Raw genomic sequence first — 22,237 nt, 5'->3', positions numbered from 1 at the left:
AACTTGGAGACTTTAGTAGATACGTGTAAAACAGTTGTCAATTTGTTCTTAATTGACATCCGCTGTTCTGATGGATTGCTTTCTTCGCAGGTGTGGTTTCAGAATCGCAGAGCTAAGTGGAGGAAGAGAGAACGTTTTGGCCAGATGCAACAAGTGCGCACACACTTTTCCACTGCTTACGAACTCCCACTTCTCACTCGACCAGAAAACTATGCACAGGTAAGGATCTCCAAGGTGAAGTTACAATCAAAGATTACTAAGATATCTCTACTGAAGCATGCTTTAGACCCACATGTGAGAGTGCTACTGTATATGCAGGGGTGTGAAACTCATTTTCATGTTGGGCCTCATCAGAATCATAAACGGCAGAATCAATAAGTCCCTCCAAATTTCACAAATCTGCAAAATCAACAGATCCCCACAATATTTTTTGATTTTACTGCGTCTGTGTTACAATATCTGGTTTGTTTTTAACTCTTGCGGACAAACTCTTTCTGGCTCCAAGTGAATCAGATGCTTTCATCTGAATTCAGCAGCATTCATTGACTAAAAACTGACAGAGACAAATATAGCGCCTCTCTCTTTACTGAAGCAGTTTGCCCACATTTAAATCCTGACCATATTTCTGTATATTTATGTAAATAACAGGCAGAGCAAATAGCTTTGTATTTAAAAAGACCAAACTGTCTTCCTTATGCATCTATAAATGATGTTTGTTGAAAACATGAAGAAAAAGTGGGGAAAAAGCAACAAGCTTCACAAACTCAGGTCAATAAACAATCCTCTAAAAAATAAAGGAAGGTTGTTTATAAGGTTTTGGCAAGTAAGAACAGTGGAAACCAAACATTTTATTATTTCACAGGTGAAATTAGCTGAATGCAATCAGTTAATTTTAAACATTGATATAACTTATAGCTAGTATAGTGTATTTACAAAAAAATAAATAATCTGTCATGTTTTTAGTTTAAAACAATCTTCAAGAGATGAATCCTGCAGCAACAAAATTATTTAGAAAGTCCTTTCTGACATTATTTGTCAGATCCGGTGTTATTCTTAAGCATTTAAAGAATAAAATATGATTAATGTTAAAACAAACCTCTATCTCTTTGATCATAACCCTTTCTGCTGTGTTTGTGGCTCAATTGAAGCTGACTGCCAACCAAATTGTTTCCATCTCCTGGACTTTTCTGCCATTTGCTCCTGCAGATATTTAGTGAAATCCGCTTTGTGAATCCAGAACAGAAAAAAAGAAAGTAATGGAGCCCAAACTGTTCTCATTTTTAATCTATCTGGACGGGCAAAGAGTTCAGAAATATCACCTTAATGAAAGATTTTTTTTCTAGGAATTAGAGCTTTATTGTGTGGTTAGTAGCAAAAGTTTATTAGTCAGTTTTTACCCTAGAGACTATATTTATTTATATATTTCATTCCTAATTCATGCCAGCCATGTTAGTCCACTTTAATCGAACTCCAGTTCTTTTGTCTGTAGAGTCCGGTTTGTTTGGGGAACTGTAAATGAGCAATCGCACTTTGATGCGGACCAAGAAAGCTAACTCTGGTGGTGCATGTGAAGGTCTTGGCTTGTTTTCATATGTGGATCAAAGTTGACCGGAGACCGTTCCAAAAGCAGAGAGCGACTACAGCAAAGGGCATTCTGGGTAAATACAAAAAACCAAAAGCGAGACTCTACCGCACGCGAGAGCAAGCTCATGCGCATGGTCTTTTAAGACAAAAAAGAAATCCTACAACCGCTAAAATCTGACGCTACTCCATTTTTGTTTACATTTTGTGAAGAATGAAGTTGCGCTTGTATCTCCTTCGGAGGATTTTGTGTCGTTTCCTTCAGTGGAAGTGGTGCAGCGCCCCCACAGATGAGGAGGTGAACAGTTTTTTCAATTAGTTTAGATCGTAAAGCTGAAAATATAACAAATGTTGCAATTTTGGTTCCCAATCAAACCGAGTCTACCAGACTATTAGGTGGGAAAACACCCTCAAAGTCCAGTTTCCTGAATCACGGTTGAAGCTGAACTATAAGAAATGAATTCAGTAGGTGACAGAAGTTGTAAAAACCCAGCTGTGTTGATCAGCCCGAATACTACAAGTAAGTTACGAGTTTGGTTCTCTAAATGAGTTTAGGGTCTGGTTCTGCTACCACAATGAGGATAAAAAAGCCAAGCAACAAATCAGATTAAACAGGTTTGTGCCACCCCATGTTTGTAGATTGTTGTCTGAATATATGACCAGTAATACCAGACCATAATCCCAGCCTTTTCCCTCCAGATCCAGAACCCTTCGTGGATCGGGAGCAGCAGTGCAGCCTCCCCGGTGCCAGGCTGCGTGGTGCCATGCGACTCCGTCCCGTCCTGCATGGCGCCTCACCCTCACGCTCCCGGAGGCGTCTCCGACTTCCTGGGCGTGCCCAGTCCAGGCAGCAGCCACATGGGACAGACACACATGGGCAGCCTGTTTGGGGGCGCCGGGATCGGCGGGGGAATCAACGGCTATGACCTCAACGTTGATCCCGATCGCAAGTCGTCCAGCATAGCTGCGCTGCGGATGAAGGCCAAGGAACACAGCGCGGCCATCTCCTGGGCGACATGATGGGACCCGCCCCGGTCCCCGCGATGGCCTCATCTCCGGAGCCGCCGTCAGTGAGCACTGAGAAGGAGGAGAGGGGGTTTTCCTGAGAGCACTAATGATAACACAAGTCAGATGAAGAGGGGGAGACAGAGGAGATAAGAGGGGCCAGAACAGCAGCTAAAGCAAGCCAGATAACTGTGACAAGGAATATTCTGCATTTAGACAGAAATATAGCTGTGTGACTTTAGAGACAAAAAACAGCAATTATTCACATTCCTGATAAAGATGCATAAAGTGCCTTAGAATAACATTTCTCACTGTAGTGTCATAATCTCACACTGAAGACCCAACATTTCATTTAGGCAAATGTTAAGAAACAAGCTTTAACCAAAATCATCAATTCCTTTTAAAGCAGCACTACTGCGTAAAATCGAGCTTTACATCATGTTATAATGTTATCCCCTCATCAGAAACATACCTGGAGTGTTGACTTGATTTTTCCATGCATGTTTGAGAAATCCTTTAATCTCCATGGCAACCATTCAGCTGTACAAAAAGTCTGGGTGGACTAATCTCCACCCACGAGAACAAAGCTCCTCCTTTGAGCTGCAGTTGTTTCAGAGCTTCCGCCTCACAGAGCAGCCCTCCCCCACTCAGCTCCTTCAGACTAGCCAGCAGCAATTAGCAAACACCTGGTGGAACTGAGCATCTGCTGAACTCATTGTAGGAGCTACTTCTCAGTGAAACACTGATAAAAACGTTGTAGGGTTAATAGAGGAGCCATGTCGTGATAACTTCTTGAAGGCGGAGTTTCAGAAAGAGCAGGAGCTTTTTAAAGAGACAGGAGCCCAATTTCAAGGTGTTAAATAACAAGGTAAAATTTCCTTTGAATCATTTTTTATATATACAGCATTTTTCTAACAACTGAAGCTAACATAGTAACTTGATTGTGTGCCCCTTTAAAGTGTGTGAAAATCATGTTTGAGTTTTATGTTATGCTACAGCCATTTGAAGTTGCCTAACCGCTTGCTCTCACAAAGTGGCAACTATTTACACAAAGCTTGAGCACCCGGCCATCTCTTCTCAGCTCCTCCAGACTAGCGGCAGCGGCAATCAACAAACAGCCGGTCTGCTGAGCTCATCATAGGAGCTACTTCTCAGCCCAAAGCTTCTAAGAAGTGCGGTAAACGGCATAATGGAGTAGCATTGTGATGACCTGCTGAAGGCAGAGTGTTGGGAAGAGCAGGAGCTTCTTAAAGAGACAGAGGCCCAATTTTACATACAGTATTTTTATTACAACTCAAAGAAACATAGTTCATTGATTGTGCTATATAATTGCCTGGAAAATACATAACATCCACCCATTAAAATACGTGTAATAGAACTACTACTGGGATTCTGATTGTAGATGACAGTAGATGATGGAATCACTGCAGGTAGATTTGGTGTAAAACAAGAATGAATATGAGAATAAAAGTGTCTCATGCCTATTATTAAGTGCGGCATAAGATCTGTGATGCTGTGTATTTCTGTTCAAGTATCACAAACTCTTTGAAATCTGATATTGTCCACCAGAAAACACCAACTGGGTCATGACTGGACCTTTTAACAAGATAATGATCCATAACCAGAGGTCAGTTCACATAGACAGAATCAACCACCTAATATGAACTAAATCATAAAGGAAAACTTTAGAGTGAGTTAAAGAAAATCTTATGCTCCAACCTTGCGAATGTAAATAAAAGAATAAATGTTTTTTCCTAACATGGATTTTTCAGTGTGAGATCGTGCTACCGCAGTGAAAATGAATTCATTTTAAGACTTAAGTACATCTTTACAGAAGCACATAATTCCTTGATCTCTCTGTTTTACTCCCTTCAAACCATAATAAAATATCAGATCACACACTACAGCCATTTAAGATTCATGTAGCTTTTTTCCTTTACTATATTTTCACTGCAGCCATCCTGCTGCACTCATAATGGATGCCTCTTCAGACTCTCTCCTCAGACTGCATAAGCTTGTTTAAGTGTGTTTCTAAACAAAGTTGTCATTTAGTAAGCTGTCTGAGAACAAGTCCGCTCACTGTGAGCATTCCCAGACGCACACACTGGGTGGACAGTTTACCTCCTGTCACTTTCCATTGCAAACTACAATTATGACAGAAAACAATCATTTAGCCCAAACCTGTTGCTGGGAGTTCATCTCCCTGCAGAGAAGGGCAAAGGTTTAGCGCTGTACGGTGAAGCTAATCAAACTAGAAACAGAAATGGTGCGTCAATCGAGTCTGGCTTTGTAGGCTGGCAGTAATTTCAAACCAAGCTGTCGTTTCCTCTCCCAGGGTCGCCTCCACGGGGCTCAGGCCTCCAGTTTCAGGAAACAGAGTGCCTGCTGGCAGACACGCTGCAGCAACCGTCAACACCAGCCTGCCATGCCAGCTTCAATCAGCAACCAACAGGAAGAGACAAACTTAATTAGCGTCAGCCGGCGTTGTCCCACCCTGTAAACACCAGGCTAAGAGACAGCCTGCAGGCCTGCAAACGTTCTTAAATGCTCAATTTATCATTAAATGTTGGTTCTTCAGAGCCTGCCGCCGTGGCGCTCCTGAACGGTTTTCTGTAACGCTGGGATTCCCAGATCGATAGCGTGGACCGGTTTGTGTTGTCATGCCAACAGAGGTTATAAGCGGAGCTGGGCTCCAGGATGAGAGTTTTAAATGATCTCTCTCATGACATGAGCTGAGCCACATTCACTCTTTACAAGTACACTGCAAAAACAAGAAATCTGACAAAGTATTTTTTGACTCGTTTCTAGTGTAAATATTTTACTACACTTGACATAAGACAAAACTAACTTACAAATAACTTTTCAACACGACACAGGAGAAGAAATAGTTCAGTGTTTGGGTTTCTGTTTCTAAAAAAAACAGCCAAAGCGCTTAAAAAAAAAAAAAGACATACAGCTGGTTTAGGCAATAAGTTAATATGTTTTGGTATCTGGAAAATGACCCATTTCAAAATCCTCTGGAGTGTATCGTCACATATCAGCAGGCACTGCCCGTTACCTAGCAACGCCAGCAAAGCTCAGCTCATTACCTAGCAACCAAAGCTGTGCTCCAAGTCACCTTTAGACTCAAAAATATTGATAAAATAAGTACTAGTTGAATTAGCAGCTTTTAAAAGATAAATATGAAGGATTTATTGACTTAAAACAGTCTCTTATATCTGTCTGAAAATGTTCTTTTATGCTAGTTATGTCTTATTTCAATTGTATTAAAATATTTGCAGAAAAACTAGACAAAAATACTTAGCAAGACTTGATGTTTTTGCAGTGTACAAACGTCAATGTATTTTATGAGGATTTCATCTAACCAACCAACATAAAATTGTGCATGTATGAAGGAAAATATTGCAAATAAAGTGTAGCATGCAGTCTGCAAAACCAGCTTTAGTTCAAATTAGTCATCTTTTGTCTCCCATTAATGTCTCTGGTGTTTGACATACAGCCAAAATGAATCCATGACACCAATTCATTTTTTATTTGTCATTTTGACGTTTTTCCTCAGTGCTCCTCTCCACTGCCGCTCCATCTATGTTGATACTACTGAATTAATGCAATGAAATTCAAGTTAATGACGCCATATTGTTTGAATGTGAACAGTATAAATATTATTGTTCGTTTATGTGTTCATGTGTTTTTGCTTCTCTTTCAAATATTGGACATCCAGTTCTAAACCAATGAAGTATAAGGAATAATGCTAAATGTGCCACATTGTTTTTGTTATTCTGAAAAATGCTTTTGTTTTCTGTGGTTTTAAGCAGCTTTTTTTGTATATTAATCATAAATTTTTACTTTTGATGGTCTTCATTATGCAATAAGTTATTGCACTTACTGTGCTTTTTTAAAAAGTGTTGCTGGGGCAGTTCTCTCCAACCTCAAGTCAAAAGTTGAGCAGCTTTTTGTTCCAGTTTTAAGCCCGTCCATAGTAACAAAAACAGGATCAGAGTGCAGTCCTCATGGTGCAGGACTTTGTACAGAATTAATACTTTGTTTTTCTGTCAATGTTGGTTGGAACTTTGAAATAAATTGTGCTTTAAAGAATTAAAGATTGAAGAATTTTTTCTTTAAAGGGTTAATTTTTTTTCTACACTAAGTAGATCGGTCCAAGTTCTGTCAAAGCTGGAAAAAATAAATTGTTTTAGTAAAGGTTGCCTTAATCTCTGAAACATAAAAAAAATAACATGGGTTATTAATTCAAAAATAAACTGAAATATTTATTCAGAAAAAGTTATCTAACCTGAAATTGAGAACAAATTTAGTCCAAAAGAGTTTACATTTTGAACTTGGCATTAGGGACAAGAGGGAATTATTGCTAAACAAATAAACTATGTCAACCAAAATAATAATAATACAATAAACAACAAAATATACAATGAAGTTGTTTATTTTATAACATTTTTAAATGTTAATTTTTATCAAATTAAAACAAATAAAATAAACAATAAATAAAATTTTTATGTGTTAGTTTGTATGGTAGCGTAATGGGGCCATTGTAAGATTTTTTTTTTTAATTCCAAGAATAAATTAATAATATTTCAAGAATAAAGTCACATTTTAAGAACAAAGTCGCAATGTTAAGTCTTTATTCTTGCAGTAGCCTACTACAATTTTATTCTTGTAATATTTTGTCTTTATTTTCGGAATTTTATGACTATTTTTGTAATTTCATATATTTTTTTAAATTTTCGTAGCATCATCCTGAATGTGTCAGAATTGTATTGTGTGACCTCAACATCTTAAAAAATATCACAAATATTTACTATATAGGTTTATGGGAAAGTAAAATATTAACGTCTAAAAAAAATGTCAAGTTCAGGGTTACTTTTTGCTAATAAAAAATAAAGCATGCACCATTGACTACTTTAGTAACCGTGTTATAGATCCTGACCTCTTCCTCTGATCTGATCAAAAGAAGGCAATGCTTATTAAAGTGACTCTCCCCAAACCCTGTAACTTTTCTATTTCACAGCTAAATGATAAATAAGCGCCTAGAATAAGGAAGAAGAGCAAACTACTGTGCCCTGAGAAGGACTCGTTAAAGCTGACGGGTCACGCTGCTCCAGCCAGGCTCCATTGGCAACCCTATAATATAGGGCTGCTCGGTTAAAAGACCATGAAGACCATTAGGGTACTTCAAAGTTCACCCCTCTGCATTAGGGCCAGACTGATATAGCAAAGAGGGGAAATATCCGATTCCTCATTTACTGCCTTATTTTCCCATCAGTTGACCCGTCAGTCAGTCTGAGCTGCTCGTTAAGGGCCATCGTTAGCAAGACCTATGGTGTAAATCTGCCCTGATATCAGCTTTCAGCAGAAATGTCTTCTAGGTCATATTTTTGGGGCTTGCACTCCAGCTTCCAGTGTTAAATGATCCCTCAGAGGAACGCTGGTGCTTGCACTGTAAATCAGATTCTTTATTCTAATGAAAAGACTCCTAAAACATTAAAGGACTGGCGGCGAAGTGAAGTGACATAAATGAATTGGCACTGGCCTTGATGAAACCAACCGGCTCCTCATTCAAACATTCCCCAGTGACATGAGCTCATAAATCAAAAATCCATCTGACACGGTGGTGCTGTCCAGTGAGACGTCCAAGGAGGAGCGTCCTCCTGTTGCGGTCGTGGACAAACACCACAGCCCTTCTGTTTGGCCACATGCAGAGGAGTGGGTGGCTGAAGATGAAGGCGCACATAGATCTTTGCTCAGTCAAAACGTTCCTCATTACAGGGCTAGACTGCCAGAAAACAATTCATATTTAGCACTCGCTTTTGACATGCATAAGAAATCAATCACACAGAACAAGAATGATGACCGATCCTTGAACAGAGGCGTGTTATGGAAGAGTAGGCCTACAGTACTGTGCTTTAGAAAAGCCTTCACTGCAATTTACTTGGATTTTATGCATTTAAGTAACACAAAGTGGTGCCTAACTGCCAAGCAGAAGGAAAATTATACATGATTTTCAAACTTTCAAACAAGAAAATGTTGATTTCATCTAACCAGAGCTCTTTCTGCTAGCTGAATTCCCAACATGCCAAACTGTAAATAGCACTTTTTATTTCTTTCAACATAGCGGTCTTCTTACCAGTCTTGCATAATGGCCAGATTTGCAGAGCGCAGGTCTGAAAGTTAACAGTTTTTCCCACTTAAATCTCTGCAGCTCCTCCAGAGCTACAATGGGGCAAAACTCTGGAGGCAACTGAAGATCCAATTAATGATCTTATTATGGCACAGTATCAGCACCAAAATTAGGAATTTATACTGAGATTTAATTACACCAGGGTTGACTGTTTACTTCTGAAAGCAACTGGTCGCACTGGATTTTATGTAGGAATATTACAGAAAGGTTTTCTCTATACAGATGCAAGCCAATTTCAGAAGTGTGCTAACCGCAACAGTCAGCGTATGCTAACAAGGTTTATAATTGCAACACTGAGCGTATGCTAACAGGTCAAAGGTCGCATGGTGGTGTAGATTCTCACATCCATAACATGAGAATCTTCAGTTCGACCAAAGCAGGTAATTTTAATGCTGATGCCAGTTATTTTTACATCAGTCTGAGCAATCCTCCATATGTGCTGCCGATATTTACGAGCCGATTCTTGAATCGGTTCGTAAATATTGGTATTGCTTTTTCTTCTTCCATTTACATAATAAAAATGACACAATGATGACAAATGTTACAAAAGTTTTAAGCGAAACAAAAGTAAATATTTATTACCTCCTACAAAGAGTCAGAAGGTAATAAGAGAATGTGAGGAAAAATAATAAATTTGTTTTCATGGGGATTTTCAGTGACAGTTTTCCACCACATATAATGTTGGCAACAAGAAAATTACATTTTGGTCTCACCTTTGGTGTTTTCCCTACATGCCTTGTGGAACATTTTAAACAGGACTTTGACTTCCTTCTCGTCCCTTACATAAAAAACAGATTTGTGGTGAAGAAAACTAGTGACTGTCTTATTTACAGATTTACCTTTTGGGTTTCTCTCTGATGAATGATTTCCTCCAGAAGAACGGCCATGTCTCGGCAAGACGGCTGGTGAAAGAACATAAGTTGGTTGTTGTTACTGTTATTTATTTCATGGTGATTTACGCAGACATGCCGGTTAAACTGTAAATAAAGTAAAAACTAAATTTGCGATACTTAGTCTGCATAATATTAAAATAAACAAAAACTTTAAAAAAAACAAATTAAAATATTTAATGTAAACCATGAGCATATTATCAATAATTATGCTTAATTTAACCAACAAATAATTAAGTACAAACTTTCCTCTTTGAACACTTTGCAGTATAATAAACACCACTCAGCATTAAAACCTACTCGAGTTAGCATTGTGCTAATTAGCTGCTAACCACTAGCATTTTCATGAACTTAAAGCTACTTTGCCAAAACCGGCATATAAAATAACAAAACATATCTCTCAATAGCTTAATACATTCAATATACACTCACCAAGTTGGGCAACAATCAAAACCGCAAGAAATACGTAGTTTTAAGGTTAGTTAAGCGCTTCCGCTGACGGTGACATAAACCATTTCTGGCTAAAATAAACTAAATGACTAAATAAATCTACTTCCGGTCCGCGTCAAGTCACTTAAACTAAAGTAAATAAACTGCAGAGCCCCCTAGTGGAATGGTAAGAGTGAATCCAACAGTTGCAGTTGTACCATGCTCTATTTTTCAGATAATTGCTTAAAAAGTTCTCACTTTACCGATTTTTATTTGTAACAAAAACATTTATCACGTATCATTTTCCTTTCTTCCCCTGCTTGGTGTTGAAATTTCAGATGAAATCTTTAAATTTGGGGCTGTGATGCAATTTTCGGCCCTCCTCTTTGACAATATGCTTCCAATTATGAATCTCGTGAAAATGGGGATGGTAAAGCACGCTTGTGATTTATTGCTCATTGAAGTCCAGTCTTGCTCAGTGCGGTCGCACATGAAGACCTCCTGCGGCAGAGCACAAAGGTCAGACAAGCACTACAGTTGACCTCCGGCGGATGACGGTGCACCATGTCACTCTGGAAGAGATTGACAGGCAGAGACGACGGCTCGAGTCCAAACTTTAACGTAAGTAAAGTTTCAGCTACGCCGTGGGTTAGCCTCCAACTGGGAAACTGCATCGCAGATCGAAAAGAAGGGAAATAAAGTGACTCAAAAAATCATTGGGCTCATCGCTGACTTTTTACACAACTCATCTTTATTGTGACCAAAGATTACTTTGTGGTCTTTTCACATGGGACAGCCTCAGCTATTTAGTGACGTTCATTAGCTATACTCAAGTCCTGGGGACTGAAAACACATGCTCAACAAGTGAGTCACCAGGCACAAGAGAGCTTCTCAGACAGCAGAGCTGCTCGGCCTGAGAAACAGCTCGTCCCTGCAGACCAGTTTTGTGTTCAGTTCACTTCCTGTTTTACTTGAGACCACCTCGTTCTGAGTCACAGAAATTGTCTGGTTGGGTCAAAAACCACTGGATCTGTGGAACTCGGTACTCGCGGGACATTTTATGATGTTCTGCACCACAACAGGATGCCATTTAAAGCCGCATTACATTGGTTAAAGTTTTTCCTACATAGGTATTGACAATTTGGTAACAATTTTTGCGTTGTACGTATTCTTGTGCAAAAAAGAATAAGAGAAACTACTTGGAAAACACAAAACAAACAAAATGATGTAAAATGACACTCATGTTTAACCAAGTAAACATAAAAATTTCAAACAAACAAAATGAAAGATTTAGATTGAAGAACTACATTTTGAAGAAACAGAAAATGAACAAAAAATGCACACAGGCAAAAAATTTGAAACATAATCCAAAGCATGGATAATAAGGTGCAAAGCAATTGAGCAAAACTGTCAAGCAAATGGAGACTCCAGTCTGTTTGTTAGTCAACAGAATGAGAAACTGTTGTTGTTGAGGAGATGAGATGCACAAATACTAAGATAGATGCGCCGTGTTGCATGGTGACTTAGAACCAAACGCTGTAAAATAAAACTGGAGACGAGCTCAATGAGAAAGACCCAGAGCGCTAACTGTGACCTTATGTTTCCTTCAGCAGGTTAAGGTAAGTCTAAGTTTCTACGGGCCATGAAAACATCTTCATGTACTTTTCTTGCATAAAATCACTCTTAGAAAACTTTATTTTGGTTTGTTCATTTAGCTTTTTTGAGAGAGAGCTGTTTCAGGACCTCTTGTCACTTTAAACCCAAATAAGTCAACAACAAAACCTTTGTCATTTCCAGCAGCCATTGTACAGCGCATACAGCAACCAGCTGACCAAATGTCCTTTGGGTTGCTAGGTGACGGGCTTTTCTCAGCTGGGGTTGCTAAGTAACAGTGCAGTCCTCCTCGGGAAGTTTTTGAAATGGCTCATTTTCCAGACACCAAAAAACATTAGCTTATTGCCAAAAACAGCGGGGTAGTTTTTTTGTTTATTTTTAGAGCTTAAGTTGATTTTAAAAAGAGTTGAGACCCAAATAGAAGTAATAAAAATGTGTAAAGAGTGAATTTTGTGTAATAGTTCCCTTTTAAATGCAGAATTGGAAAGGAAACGGGATTACAAAAGGACTGGATACATACATGTCTGAACACTAATGAGCAAATTCAGTCATTTGACGTGGCAGAACGGAAAGCAGGGCAACAATTACGACACGATGGTAGAATGACAATGAGAGACCATCAGAGATGGGATATGAAAGGAACAATGTCTGAATGGAGAGTAGGTGGGTTTATCTTCCTTTAAAGGCAAATATCCATGGTCACATGATAAAAGCTGTAATACCTGCAATTACGGCATGTTCTGATCCGACTTAGTTTATTCACTGCAGTATTTATACTCTGGATTTAAAACTGCACAGATGTTTTCTGGAATGAGTGAGTCAGACTTTCTTGCAATATTTTAAGAAGGTCTTCATCTAGTTCTTTAGGAGTTTTTAGTTTTTCTATGAATGTCAGTGTCAGTTTCAGTCTGTTTATGAATTTCTGCTTTACTATTTACCATTTGTTTATTTTAATAAAGATAAATCGGACCTATGCAAGCAGGGTATGAATAAGGCTGCATTCACACTGCAGCCCGAACTGAGCCAATCCAGATTTTTTGCCAAATCGGATTTTTTTGTCGTGGTCGTTCACATTTCCAAATATGTGCGACCTGTATGTGACCTCTCCAGCGTAAACTGCAAACGACCAGAAAGTGTCACGCATGCGCAGTAGAGGGCGCAATAACACCACAGAGAGCGCGCTCGGTGTTTGCGGAAGTAAAAGTAGATGCTAACGTTGGAGCACAGCTTATGATTTTAAAGTTGTTATCCAACCGGAGCCAGCATATTAACAACTTAATCCTCACTATAGTCCGCCATGGTTGCTGTTTTTCTTGCTTCTGCGCATCAGAGCGCAGAATAGTGACGTTTGTCGGTATCAACGACGTTCAGGTGGGATGAACCTGACCTGGACGTTCAGATTCAGGTCACATAAAGATCAGATACGTATCGGACATCCAAGCGGTCTGGGTCCCATTCGAGAAAAAAAATCTGACTGTTCAGACTGTCATGAAAAGATCCGATACAGGTTGCATTAAGAGAAAAATGTCAGAATTGGCTCACTTCGGGCTGCAGTGTGAACGCAGCCTTATTTACAGTCTGTGGAAATCTTTTTAGGCTTATTTTAGATTCTCGTATGTTCGTAGCTCTTAGTTTTGATGTAAATCTGCCTCTGCTGGGGGTGGATCAGACAGAGAGCTTCTCTGTGCGCTATGGCTCCCTACCGGACCTAACACCTTTCATGCTGGAAAAACATAACACAAAGGAGAAGCCTAGGTTTTATGTTAGACGGATGGACGGAGGGTTATTAAAAGCAGGAAAAAGAACTCACTCTGATTCCCCTGGGAGGCTGACCACTCATAAATCATTAAGCAATGAAAGTCTCCTCTCCAAACAGAGGCCTAAAACAAACTCAACACGGAACCCCCACGAGTCTCACATCTTCGCCATCCATCACTACTCCTTCCTTTTTTCCCGGTAGGAATTTTTATGAGGTAAGAAACGTAAGTTCAACTGCATGAAAATGCAAAACAGTAAAAAAAAAAAGAAAAAAAAAAAAGAACTTTGATCACAAAAAGGAACAACTTTGCTTGGCTTTAATATGTTCTCAATAAATAAAAATAAAAACTTTGGTAAAAGACAACAATCACAAACCAGATAAGTCATAACATACGGGGGCTTGTTCATCTTTTACTAATGATTTTTCTGTCAGTTTAAAGGTAATCTACAAAGTTTTCAACTGTTTGTCTTGGCTGCAACAGTTACTGTGACATAAATAATGAAATACTTGCTGAAAGGAGTTTTACAATAAACTGTCAAATTAATTCAACTGCTCAAAGAAAATGACCGTAATTTGTTTTTCTATCAGTTATTGAGTAAAAGTAACGTTTGACAAGCTTATTATTTTGGTCAGGTTGATATTTACCAGACTTTGAATTACAGATGTTTTGTGTTTTTGGTGGCGTTTTTTTTTTTATCCAGCCGTTTTATGATGTAACTGTCAAATTCAACCCACAAGGGTGTGTTTGCATAATGATTTGATTTCAGAACCAGATATGAGGGACTGTGTGGAAGCCTGTCCTTAGCTGTAAACAGGGCAAAGATTCATCACGTAAGAAAACTTATTTTACTTTTTTTTTTTTTTTATGTGTTTAGCATTAGTGCAAAACATCTGATGATGGCCACAGATTATGTGAAATCTGTAACAACTCTTTCCAGACAATCCCACTGCTGCCAACTCCTCAGCTCTCCTGAATGTTGCTACATGACGTCACCGTCTAATTTGCATATTTAGTCATGTGATCCAGGCTACGGCAGGAGAGAGGAATATCAATGTTAGCGTGAGAAAACCTAAGTTCAGAAGCAGTCTTATAAGTGAAATAATCTACCAGTTTTCATCATTATTAAGGAATTATTGACTTACAGCAAGCGTCTGTTTCTTTCTGAAAAGTTACTTTGTCTTATTTCAAATGTTTTAATATATTTGTACTAGAAACTGGACAAATACTTGGTAAGACTTTGTGTTTTTGCGGTGTACAGCGCTGGCAATTTCCAGTAAGTTTCATAGCATTGAACTGGCGCTAGAAATGGTTTCTCAGCAGACCCTCTGTACGAAGCAAGTACTGTACAAGAAGACATTAAAGTGCTAATGGACATCACATTAATAATGCTGGTCAGAACTGGAGCAGAAATTAAAATGCTGAGAGTTTTTAACAAGAGACCATTGAGCACTGGTGAATTATGGGCAGACTGGACTAATGGCAGAGCACTTTTAATTCCTTGCAGTTGCTGTCTGTCATGTCACTGTATGTGAATTCACCAAATAATCTTCACTGAACTGAAATTTGAGAGAACTTCACCAAACGTAACATCATCTCCTCCCTTCCAACATTCTTCTGCATTACTGATTGTTCTTGTTCTTTTAACTTCAGACCATTTTAGTAAAATTATTTTTATTTTTCATTACAATTTTGAAACTACCTACTCATAAAAGGAAAATACATGCTTTTTAATTCTTGCAGGGTTGCACAGGGAATCCTGTCTATGTGGTTTAAAGGTAACGTTTCTATATTAACTCATATTTTATAAAGACTGTAATGATGGAAACTTTTCTACTTTGTACTGCTTAGATAAATGTCCGATTTCTGGTTAAAAAAAAATCTCTTCCTGTTGCACGTTGACACTAAAATCAGGTTAAGACTGAAGACTGGGATGCTGCCGCCCTCTTGTGGAAGTTAAATGAAATACATCTTCCATTTAAATTTAATTGCTACTATATTGGGCAAGAAGTACAATGCAGTTTATTCAAAACGCACACACAGAAGTAATACAAAAAAGGCAGAATAAAATCTCTTTAATTTGAGAACAGTAGGGTCTTTGTGAGGTGATTTCTCATGAACCTTGGCTCTCATGGATCTACTGCATCCTCAGTAGAGCAGCATCTCAGCCAACACCTCCGTTTATTGCCATTTCTCCGTTGCTGCGTGTGTACAGAGCACCAGAAACAAAGCTGCTCGGCTCCTTCTTGTTCAGAGTTACTCTAATGAGCTCCAGTATATGGTAATGAGGCAGGAAAAACTAAAAAAAAAGTCAGCTGCCACATTGTTCACTTCACTTTGACCGCAACAAGGATCCACAGCAGAACGGAGGAGAGTTTCTGGAAAGGCTCGTTAAGAAAATTGTGATCACATGTTTTGCTGTGTCGACTTTTCTCGCACTTTCTTTCTCCCGTCACGGGGCTGATCAAAAGGCCCGAACACAAACCTGTTCATGTAATACAGGATAAAGTAGATGCAATAAAAGTACACTGCATAACCTTTAACAGAGTATTATTGAAACAAATTAAGTTGGAACCGTGAAGAATGTAACACCTCATAAGAAGTGGCATCTATTTGCAAATTAATGTTTTTCCTTTTGTTTGGATGAAAAAAAAAAAACAACAATTAATGAACATCTTTTGTGCAACACTTAAGTTTGCTGATGTATGTTTACCATTCTTCCCAGTTTGGCCCAGTTGTGGAAAATACAAACTCAGGCTGAATCAATTTTAGGTTTTCTGAGGCATTCATAATCATAATCTAAAAAATAAGTGCGAATGTTTTCCAAACAAAGAGAGGAAACATAACTTAGTAACTCGCTTCATCTTGCTTGGATGTTTTTGTTCAAAGACTAAATTTAAGTACAAAATGTTTCATTCCAACAATCATTTGTGGCTGTTTAGGTGATATTTAGATCCCAGGCAGAAATTAATTCAAATCTACAACCTGGGGTGTCAAACTCATCTTCATTTTGGGTCATATCAAAAATCTGCATGTTGTTAAAGGGCCGGTTGTGCCAGAATGTATCCATAAAACCCATTAAATTCATAAATTATCAATAAATAACTGTTTGTTTCAGCATTTAATAAATGTTTCTTATATAGAACATCTTTTCCATCCAGGATTTTGATTGTTTTTGGTTTTTTGCAATCAAAATCACATATTTTGTGGCACTAACTTAGAAATATTTCGAAGAAATTTGTATAATATTTGAGTTAATGTGTGATATTAAATGTGACTTTTTATTCATCGCCGTATCGATCACCGACTGTAACCTGGCATCTAGTAAGGTTGAGGCAGCAGACACTTAAACTCAAAGTTTTTCACAAATTTTGAGAAAAATTTGCAGTAAAATCAGAAAAAATTTGGAAATCTGTTGATTTTGTGTGAATTTTGCAGATTTGTGAAAAAGTCTAGAGGGCCACATAAAAATCAGCGGTGGGCCAGATTTGGCCCTCGAGCCTTCAGTTTGACACCTGTGCTTTAAGCTAAGGGTCCTTTCCTCCCAAAAAAGCGGGATTTTTAATTTCATTTTGAACATGTGCATATTTAATAAATTAAAACCAAAATATTTAATATGTTTAATTGTGACTAAGAAAGTAGTAAATGATTAGGTAAAATAAAATTGAACCATGATTTTTAAACTAGGTTGATTTTGAAATCATGGATCCTTCCTTCCTTCCTTCCTTCCTTCCTTCCTTCCTTCCTTCCTTCCTTCCTTCCTTCCTTCCTTCCTTCCTTCCTTCCTTCCTTCCTTCCTTCCTTCCTTCCTTCCTTCCTTCCTTCCTTCCTTCCTTCCTTCCTTCCTTCCTTCCTTCCTTCCTTCCTTCCTTCCTTCCTTCCTTCCTTCCTTCCTTCCGAACTTCCGAACTTCCGAACTTCCGAAGGAAAAACTTCTCCACATCATGATGCAGCATTTCTATACTTACTGTGAAAATGATGTGATGACGATGCAAAGTGTTGGTTTCTCACCACTAAGGACAAAAAGTGACATTTTGGTCTCTTCTGATCAGAGGATCTTCTCCGCTGCGCCCCCTAGATGTTTAGCTGCGAACTACAAATTTGACTCCTTTCAGCATTAGTTTTCTTCTTGATTTCCTCTCCATGGACTCCAGATTTGTGCATAACTGACATCCATCCTCCTAAACGGAAACGCTTACAATAACGAACATATTTGTTTTTCACAGAGGTGGATAAAATAAGATGGATAAAAACACCTCAGGTGGGCAGTAAAAGTAACATATTTCATAAATAAATTTAAGATGCAGCGAAAACACAAAACGACTAAAGTGCATCGCATTCATCTGAGGCAGGACGTTTTAAAGCAACAGCTATTTCAAAAATATCTAAATTATATCACTATGATTCCACTTTGCAGCATCTACAGCTAGTGTTAGTCAAAATAAAGCCAAAATATTGGCAAAATATCAAAAGTGACCTTTTAAAATACACGTTAAACACAAAGCCCGGGGGACAAATCTGGCCCGCCGTTGCTTTTTATGTGGCAAAATCAACAAATCGCAAATATTGCTAACTTCCTTGCAAATATATTTGCAATTTATGACAAAATAAATAAAAAAAAGACATCCTGAATGGATTGATCGATGTGAAAAACTTAAATATGGTTTAATTTTAAGAAGAACTTATCAAATGCAGAGACGGTTCTAACCATTTCCTTATCAGGTTTTCAGTACTTTCTAGCAAAATCGTATTGTGAAATACTGAAATAAATTAATGTTTGCAGAATCTAAAAGTTTTTGCTGCTTTTCCATATTGTTCTGAATTTGCTCTGTTGGTTTGATTTCCACAGGGTTTTTGAAATTGCTTCTTCGTTTTGTTGCCGTTATCTTCCCGCTTTTCTCACACGAAGAAAAGGAGCGAATCAAACCACTAAGATAATCAAAGTTAAATTGATTTTTTTACAGTGAACCCAAGAGCAAATTGAGCACAGTGCTGGGATTTTTCCATTATTTGGCCCATTAACAAATATCACGGCCCATCATTTGTGTTTCAGTCCCTCGGATGTCACCAGAGTGCCTGAGAGAGGAATTACTTGATGAGGAAAACGGGCAAATCATCCATGCAGGGAAAAATAATATAACTGTCATGTTTGAGAAATGTCTCCTTCACTGGCGTGAAAATAGATTTTACTATTAAGTTTGAGAGAAAAAAATCTCATTTTTACCTTTTTGTATTAATGATGGATAACAAAACATCTAAGCTGAAGAGGCAATAAATTAATAATTTTCTTAAAATAGGTCGGTTAGCTGTGGGATTGTGCAAACTGAACAAGAAACAGACAAAACCAGTCATTTAAAATGCCATTTATGTCACAGACTTTTCAACAATCTAATACAAATTTATACACATACATGTCACCACCTAAAAGCACATTTCTAATGCAAATAACAGTCACCATACAAACAGAAAAAAAGAGTTGTTGGCTTGGGAGGGATTATGGAGAAAACCACATGCTCACAAACATCCAGCACACACACACACACGCACGCACACACACACACACACACACACACACACACACACACACACACACACACACACACACACACACACACACACACACACACACACAGTCAATATGACCCTTTGCAACTATGTCACTTCAAGGCGCCATGACGGACGTCGGAAGTGAGGGACGGGAGTCTTGAACAGAGCGACTGAAATTGTTTTCGCCAGTTTATTCATGGTTTCTATTTGTTAGCGTTGAGCTAATTTGTCTGAACGTAACACACCTGGTTGGGGCTCATAGACGGCGATATTTACAAGAGTTGGAAACAGCTAGCTTAGAAACCGACCCGTACCGCATCCATCCTTCCTGACGTGTTGATCTAATTACCACTTTGTCTGAATTCACACCACATGATTTAAATCACTATGTCATAAACGGCGTTTCTCCTTTACACCGGAGCATTAAAAACGTACGAAAGACCAGATGCTAACCAGTTTTTTTCCATACATGCTAGGCTACATGACGGCGCGGCACTGTTTCCATGGTTACTAGTGGTTAGACCGAACCTTCTCCAAGTATCTTTCTAATCACATTTACTCAAAGTATATCAACGTCCTTGCCTTGTAAAATTGTTCGCTGCAAATCCGCGGTTACACCGACGAGGGCTGCAAGTCATTATGATCAACGGCTGCTGCCGTATTTTCCTCATTAAAAGTTATATAATAAAAAAGTAAGTTTGGTTTCTATCCTTCTCTGTTTGTGCAGCCGACCGCGCAGCATCCTGTGACCATTTTTAAATTGAAATCAACTAAATAAAAGCGATATATTAGATTACAGATGTCTGTTTTTAGACTGGCTTTAAAGGAGCGAACTGGTTGTTTTGACGTCCGTCATGGCGGAGTGGGCGGAGTTCTGGAGAGCGTGACGTCACGTGGAAAGGGTCAATAATAACGAGCCGACACGATACAGTATTTGAGAGGTGGCAGTAAAAAAGGGCATGTGGAGGAAGGAGGCTGCTTACAGTAAGAAAACGGGGACAGGTTGCCATTCAGAGTGTACATGAAACAGGGTTTTTACAGTTGAGCCAACATAACTCTATATAAATATTCTTCATCCAAAAGTCAGTGCAGTGCCTTCTGCTCAGGCTTTACACCCAGTCTGTGCTAGACCTGGTCCACTAATTACTGCTTCCACTTTACGCACAAATCATTTTTTTTTTATCTTTGATTTTTAAACTTTCTCAGCGGTTTCCGTGTCTGGTTTTCTTCTTTTTTTTTTTAATCACCCAGTACCTCAAAAGTCCAGCTGTGAAGTACGAGAGTTTGCCTTTTTTTCTTCTTCTTCTTCTTGTTTTTTAAACCAATTGGACAATTAAAAAAAAGGAGATCCACAAATTTACAAATGTCCGTTTTGTTGTTTTCTCCTGAATTCCCTTTTTGTTAAAAAAAAAAAGTGATTTGCAAATGAAGCACTTCTACTGGATTCCCCGGAAGAGACACATGGCAAAGACCATGGCGAAGAGCTGGAAGGAAAACAAAGCAAACAGTCACAAGATGCCATTATTTCAACCAAAATAACCCAGATTAAGTCAATTTATCAGTAATCAAATCTCAATATTCCTTCTGGAACATATTTGTAGAGGTTTTTTTTTGTCTTTGGTCTTCATTGCTGCTTTGACAGAAAAAAGATTTTTGTCCAAAGTTATGAAGAGGCGACTTTAAAACAACTCAAAGTAGCACATACTGTGAAAATAAAAACTTGTATAGGGTGACATGCATTGTATTCAGCCCCTAAATAAAAATAATGACACCAACTGTTTATAAAAATCACATATCTAGTAAATTTAACTAATTGCAAAAAAACATTAATAACATAAAATTTTATGTCCCTAAGTCTTCATATAAGTTCTGCATACGTGCACAGATATAAGAATATAAACTTACATAAACCTACATATACATCAATGTACCATCAAATACAAATTTACTCTATAACCAAAACATCAGAGCTTAATACACATAAACACAAAAAACAGAAATAACATTTTAATCGGAGTTGGGTAGTAAGTAGTTACATTTACTTTAGCAACCTTTTTGAAAAAATTGACTTTTATTAGTATTTTTATTAGTTTATTACTTCGCTGTACTTTTTACTTTTACTTGAGTAAAATTTCTGGATTTTCTCCCCACTGAATGAAAAACATTTGTTTTAACCAAAAATTTACCAAACCTGCAATCTCTGTTAAAATTTCATAAGATTTTTTTATTGAAAGAAACTGATTTGGAACAATATTCTTTTGTTTGTTATTTTTTGTTACTTGTATGAATTATTGTCACTTTCGTCCTTAAAATACCAAAATGTCCAGAAACTTTATATTTTGGTTTTTCTGTGTAATTTTTAAACATTAAATGATGATAATTTGATCAGTTACTCAGGACTTGGTTGACTTTTTACCAAATATTTCTACTTTTACTTGAAGTAGTGCTACTCTTACTTGAGTACAATGTTTGGGTTTCTGCTTTTTATACACATTATTGATGGTTAGTCACATATTAGAATGGTCCAGTCAAAGTCCACACGTAACTTCAAGCATCAATCTGTGCTAAAATTGATGTCAAGAGACATTTCCCATCTTATGATGCTGCATGACAGATTCAAACCCGACTGTAATCAAACATAGTTTTATACTTTTAACACTTTAATTGAGAGTTTTCCTCTTTTTCAAACTTTCATTTCTTCCCTCTTTTGGGGGAAAACTGTTTTTTTTTCTTGGATAACTGTTGCTTCTTGTTTTGGATGATGTGCAGTTGGACTGATTTTGTCAATATTTTTTATACTTTTCCATTTTGTTGTGATACGTAACCATAGCAACAGGGTAGGATTTGATTTTCCTTTGGGATCAATAGAGTATTTTTGAATTTTGAAAAATTTATATCATCTTTAAAATGCAGCTCTGGACAAAATGAAGAGGCCACTTTTAAATGACCAGTTTCTCAAATTTTACTTCTTTTTATAGGTTTATGTTTGAGTAAAAATGAATATTGTTTTACTCTATGAACTACTGACAACATGTCTCTGACATTCCAAGCAAAAATTTGGTATTTATTAGCAGAAAATGTTCAAAATAACAAAAAAAGATGCTGTGCTTTCATGCAACGAAAACAAGTTTATATTCATTTAGAAACAACAATACTAATGTTTTAACTCAGGAAGAGTTCAGGAATCAATATTTGGTGGAATAACCAGGAGGTTTTCAGTG

At 37.8% G+C, this 22,237-nt stretch overlaps 2 protein-coding genes across 2 annotated transcripts in view; one reads left to right on the top strand and one right to left on the bottom strand.

Moving 5' to 3' along the window:
- Positions 1 to 3,269, top strand: part of alx4 (ALX homeobox 4) — a 33,089-nt gene extending 29,820 nt beyond the window's left edge. Inside the window, exons 3-4 of the mRNA XM_005795828.2 lie at positions 91 to 219; positions 2,281 to 3,269. Coding sequence (XP_005795885.1) covers positions 91 to 219; positions 2,281 to 2,601 — 450 coding nt within the window. The 3' untranslated portion in view covers positions 2,602 to 3,269. The remainder of the gene's footprint in view (positions 1 to 90; positions 220 to 2,280) is intronic.
- Positions 3,270 to 18,817: 15,548 nt separating this feature from the next.
- tspan18 (tetraspanin 18) overlaps positions 18,818 to 22,237 on the bottom strand; it is a 62,171-nt gene continuing 58,751 nt past the window's right edge. The window contains exon 9 of the mRNA XM_005795827.3: positions 18,818 to 20,500. Coding sequence (XP_005795884.1) covers positions 20,453 to 20,500 — 48 coding nt within the window. The 3' untranslated portion in view covers positions 18,818 to 20,452. The remainder of the gene's footprint in view (positions 20,501 to 22,237) is intronic.

This window comes from Xiphophorus maculatus, chromosome 2 (genome assembly GCF_002775205.1).
Source record: "Xiphophorus maculatus strain JP 163 A chromosome 2, X_maculatus-5.0-male, whole genome shotgun sequence".
Classification (NCBI taxonomy): Eukaryota; Metazoa; Chordata; class Actinopteri; order Cyprinodontiformes; family Poeciliidae; genus Xiphophorus; species Xiphophorus maculatus.
This window is presented reverse-complemented; position numbering and strand designations above follow the sequence as displayed.